The 4836-nt window shown below is 35.2% G+C and overlaps 1 protein-coding gene across 4 annotated transcripts in view; it reads right to left on the bottom strand.

Annotated features, from left to right (window-relative positions):
- LOC107674378 (RNA-binding protein 44-like) overlaps window positions 1-3537 on the bottom strand; it is an 11660-nt gene extending 8123 nt beyond the window's left edge. The window contains exons 1-6 of one of the 4 annotated variants that reach the window (XM_016469459.1): window positions 3462-3537; window positions 3074-3224; window positions 2117-2201; window positions 1825-1931; window positions 1649-1750; window positions 1504-1555 (exon numbers count right to left, since the gene is read on the bottom strand). In XM_016469459.1, the coding sequence (XP_016324945.1) occupies window positions 1504-1555; window positions 1649-1750; window positions 1825-1931; window positions 2117-2201; window positions 3074-3215 (488 nt within the window). In that variant the 5' untranslated portion in view covers window positions 3216-3224; window positions 3462-3537. Of the gene's footprint in view, window positions 1-1503; window positions 1556-1648; window positions 1751-1824; window positions 1932-2116; window positions 2202-3073; window positions 3329-3461 lie in introns of those variants that run through there. The other 3 variants (XM_016468712.1, XM_016470848.1, XM_016470167.1) reach the window with 3 other exon arrangements.
- Between the last annotated feature and the right edge of the window lie 1299 nt (window positions 3538-4836).

Raw genomic sequence — 4836 nt, 5'->3', positions numbered from 1 at the left:
TGCTTTTGGACTGATGCATGCAACACCCGCTGAGTGCCATAAAACAGCTGGAAAGATCAAAGACAATTTTTAATATAACTCCCGACTGGATTCGTCTGAAAGAAGAAAGTCATATACACCTAGGATGACTTGAGGGTGAGTAATTTATGGGCTAATTTTCATTTTTGGGTGAACTAACCCTTTAATCTTTTAAAACATTCATTAAATAACACTGTTAAATGTAATATTAAGCAAATCTCAAAAAGACTATCATACTGTACATTATAATGCTGTGATACATAAATTCACTTGTAACATTTAAAATGACCAAAATTTGTTTTTAACGACCAATTGTTAATTTGGACAAAATACAGAACGTTTATATTGGCTATTATTGGCTATCAGACATAACATGAAAATAATTATTGTCTTATCAATATTAGGCAGAAATTTAAAGTTGCAATAAAACATATAGCAATAGCTCTTTTCTTCCATATTGCGAGATAGATCTGAGAGGAAAGGGTTATAAAAAAAAGACAAAATGTATGGTGGAACTTGGTTGGTGATTGAATAGACGGAGATCTGAATGTGAGCATGCTTGCTCAAATGTAAGCAGCAAGTTTAATGAGACTAAATAATTTGAGAAGTTAACGGAGACACTTTCACCAGAAGATCGAGTTATGATGACATCATAGGCAGAGGGTGAACCAACTCCAGGGTAAAGCTAAAAGCAGCCAAATGTATTAAACATCCATAAACCCGTCTTTTTAGGCAAGAACCAGACATGGTTGTCATGTAAGCTAAAAAAATATATGTTTAATGGGACTGAATTTGTATTTAACGTGATTACAATTTAATAAAAACATTAGAAATTGATAATTATATAACGTTTCCTTTCCACTGTTATTCAAACAGTCAGCGAACGCGCACGCATTCAACAAAACTGATGAGTTTCAGCGAAGATCTGAACATCTCTGACTGGCTACTGCATTCCTAAGCTCAACAGAATTGTGTGTGATTGGTTAAAATGCGCAACACAGTAAAAAAGCCTAAAATGAAATACGGTGCAACATGAGCAGATCTTAATTTAATTTCGCAATCGACACTGTCTATTCATATTCACTTTGTTAGCAACAGACTAGATTTAATTTGTTTGTGCAGGGGCACTTTTGTCCAATTTAGTGGCATTTTTTTAACATACTGGTAAAAAAATGTATAGCTTGAATGCACTGTAAGTCGCTTGGGATAAAAGCGTCTGCTAAATGCATAAATTATTATTATTATTTTTTGCCCCAAGTCCCCGTGGCCAGGGGAAGGCTTCCCCAGCCTTACACACGCTCCGCCTATGGATGACATTTTGTTTAAAGATTACCAGGCCAACAGAAATGATCATTCATTTCATGCCGACTTCAATATCGGTGCATTCATAGCACCATTTATAAAATGTATCATTAATAAAGCATGATGATAAAACTGAACGGTAACAAAAAATTCAAATATAATTTAAAAAAATTAAAAACTTACTTATTTGATGACATAGTTGTTGGAGGGGGAATGCAGTTTCCTCTGGTTTTTGCTAAATTATAAAATATATATTTTACACAGTATACAGAATGCTTGCTGACAAATAAACATCCAGCCTTAGTAATGTTTTACCAACTGAACTCACATTTCACATAAACATACTGTCTGTCTACTTGAAGTGCCGGGTGTTTCTGTAAAAATGGCAGAAGCCCTCCCTCTTCTGTGGATGAGAAAGCACAATTTCCCTCTAAACCCGCATTTTACTTACTGCTCATACGTTTTCAATAATTGAAGGTCATTTTATAATTGATATGCCCTTACTTTTAATTAAGGTTCTGTCCTCTGCTGTTAAACATAGGAACCATCCAAGCAACTTTGGATCTGTGAGCTCCAGATATTCATTGGCCAAGACAAGCTCGAACAGTGACCTACAATACAAGATGCACAAATGTCTCCCTCAAAGTAACAAGGCGCAGTGGTAATTCAAATTATACAGTTCAGTGCTTAAAATTTGATCTAATGCAAGCACACTGATTTGTATGAGTAAAAGATTGTTTGTGAATTTTTTTACTGAAGGTGTGAAGCAAATGAGTTTTGTTAAACCTTTGCTTACCTCATCAACAGAAACTTCCTTCCATCATTAGTGTACAGTGGATCATTGTAAAAGCCTTGAGAGATGCACAAGAAATTCAGCAACACTGAGTAAAAAAAAGACATGATACATGTCTGATTACACTAATTATCTGATGGATTCACATGTTTTTTCTGTTCTACCAGCTTACATTTATGACATATCTAAATTATCAATATGCTAATGCTAGCCAAGTCCAACTTTTAACCGAGTCTTGAGTTGTTGACCGTTGACCACACAACCGCGACGACGCGCCCCACACAGAGCATGCGCGCCGAAAACGAGCGATGGAGCTACATACATAACGTTACCTAAATCTCATAGCTATCTACTATACTGTCGACACGGTATATCCACGCGAAAGTAAGCTAACGTTATTTTCTATGAACATGCGAGACTTTAGATTCATTAGCTGCTCTAGGGAAATAAATAGAAGAATAAATAAAGTGCATTAAACTGCTAAACTATTTGCACTACAAAGCAGTGTTTATTATTACGATGATAAATTTAAATAATATGATAAGAAATACTGGTTTGCAATATCAAGCAGCTTAAGGTTTTTTTTTAGTACCGCTTAAATAACTGGAAGCGGTTGACACCGGAAGCACTGCACATTCAATTAAATGCCCGCGCGCTCGAAAGTTAAAAAGGACCAAATATATCGCTCAGCGTTATTACATGGTCTACCAAAACACGAAAACACGTTCATATCCAAAGCACTACGATTTAATGTTTTTTTTTTTTGTGTGTTTTTTTTTATTAAGAAAACTCCATGCACGGAGGAAAAATTGGTAAACCCACGATTTATTCTGAATAGGGTAACGTTAACAGGGTAAAGTGGACCGTTATGTATTAATTTACCCAAAATACGCCAGGTTTAAAGCCTCGTTCAGAAATTACCAACCCCAACCCGACTTCTTTGGGCTCGATATAACTTACCATTAATCTCGTTCACTGCATTATACGCACGTTGGTCAAAGGGAATGACTGGCCACATGGCTCTGGCAGAAAGATCCTCATGTGTTATTGAATGTGACCCAATGACGAACGGTACGACGTCGACAGGCTGAGGGTACCACATGTTCTGAAACTATTTAAATGACCAAATTCAAGAAAAAGACAGTTAGAATATGTTTGCACCAGTTACTATCGACAACAAAACTACAACAGAACTTGTCCACCTCAGGTAAAGCGCCCTGCTAATGATTAACCTTAGGCGCTGCAGCTGCGCGATTTATTAATAAACTGGCGCCAGGTAAGCATGCAATTTACATATAAATTACACGAAAATGTCGCACGATAGGAGAGTAAAAATAATTCCTCTCACTTGTGTTATTATTAACTTGACGATTTGAACAGTTAATTTTAACGCTCACTGAGATGTTATCAGTTGTGAGTTCTGAGGGAAAATCAACGATTCAGTATTTTACGTCGTGACGTATTGCATTGTATCTCAAAATTGTCCTTATGGCCATTATGATACAGGCACGCCACATATAACCGTTTATGACTGTTCTTTTCTTATTATTTATAAGGGTATTTATTGTGATTTCCTGTCTCCAGGTTCAGTTTAATACAACCACGACGCAGTTAATTAAAACAATAACAAAATCATTAGACCATAAATATAATTCACATTAAATACTGAAATTCATCTTTTGCCTCTGGTTTTACAAAAACAAAATCAGACATGGCTACATTTTTGCAATTTTTATGGCATGTCCCTAAATTAAGTGTTAGGTATTAAATATGGTAAAAGTAGGTAAAGATTGTTCCTTCGTCCTCTTCTGACCCTTATAGAAAGCTGTTTACAACAAGTGAAAAACAAAACCGAAAATGATTAAATTATTTATGAATACCTTGTTAACCAAAATCATGAGACTCTTTAGCTGTTATATAACCAAATATGGCTTTATTAAATGAGCATAGGTGATTCCTAGTGTGCAGAGCCTGGTGGTTATAGCGTGTAAATGCAGTTATTAATATGGCCACTAGAGAGAACACAAACCACGATTAATGAACCCGCTTCATGACTTGGATTGGGTTTATAATAAGCAGGAAAAGCCTATCTTACTCTTAACTAGGTAATGAAAAAAGAAAAAAAGAAAAGAAAGACACGCCTTTCCCGGTGCTTTTTTAACATTCAAATTCATTTTAAGAATAAATGCTTAAGTTATTATATCACAGATAATTATATTATGGTAAATTATAGCATTAAACGAATTACTTAATTAATCAATTAAAGCAAATTAAAAGATCAATGTCTAAATAAAAAAGGTAAAGCTCTGAGTGCCAGGAATTGCCTCGTCGGAAATCAAGTTAATTAATTAGAGCATGCATTATAATCACAGTTAATTTAATTTCTGTCTGTGTCTCAGCAGGTGGACAGTTGCTTACATGGCAAAATAAACAGTAGTGAGTTAGATCATGTCACATCTGTAGCTCTTTCTTGCTTCATTGTACTAAAAGACGTACCCTAAGCAAATGGTATGCATTAGCTGTCGTTCTGCTAAGTGAAATCAATACTTCACTAAAACAGTCATTAGCAGACCACAGTGCAAAATATATGTTAATGGAACTAGCCATTAACTTCTTTGCATGAATGTATAAATTGCTTATAGTGTTCTTCTCTATTGCATTAGTCAGTTATAGACTACAGCATGAAGTTGGCTAGAAATAAAATGGTTGTGTTGACTGCAGGG

This window comes from Sinocyclocheilus anshuiensis, unplaced genomic scaffold (genome assembly GCF_001515605.1).
Source record: "Sinocyclocheilus anshuiensis isolate Anshui unplaced genomic scaffold, SAMN03320099.WGS_v1.1 scaffold277, whole genome shotgun sequence".
Classification (NCBI taxonomy): Eukaryota; Metazoa; Chordata; class Actinopteri; order Cypriniformes; family Cyprinidae; genus Sinocyclocheilus; species Sinocyclocheilus anshuiensis.
The sequence above is the reverse complement of the archived record's forward strand: the minus strand, read 5'-3'. Positions and strand labels throughout refer to the sequence as shown.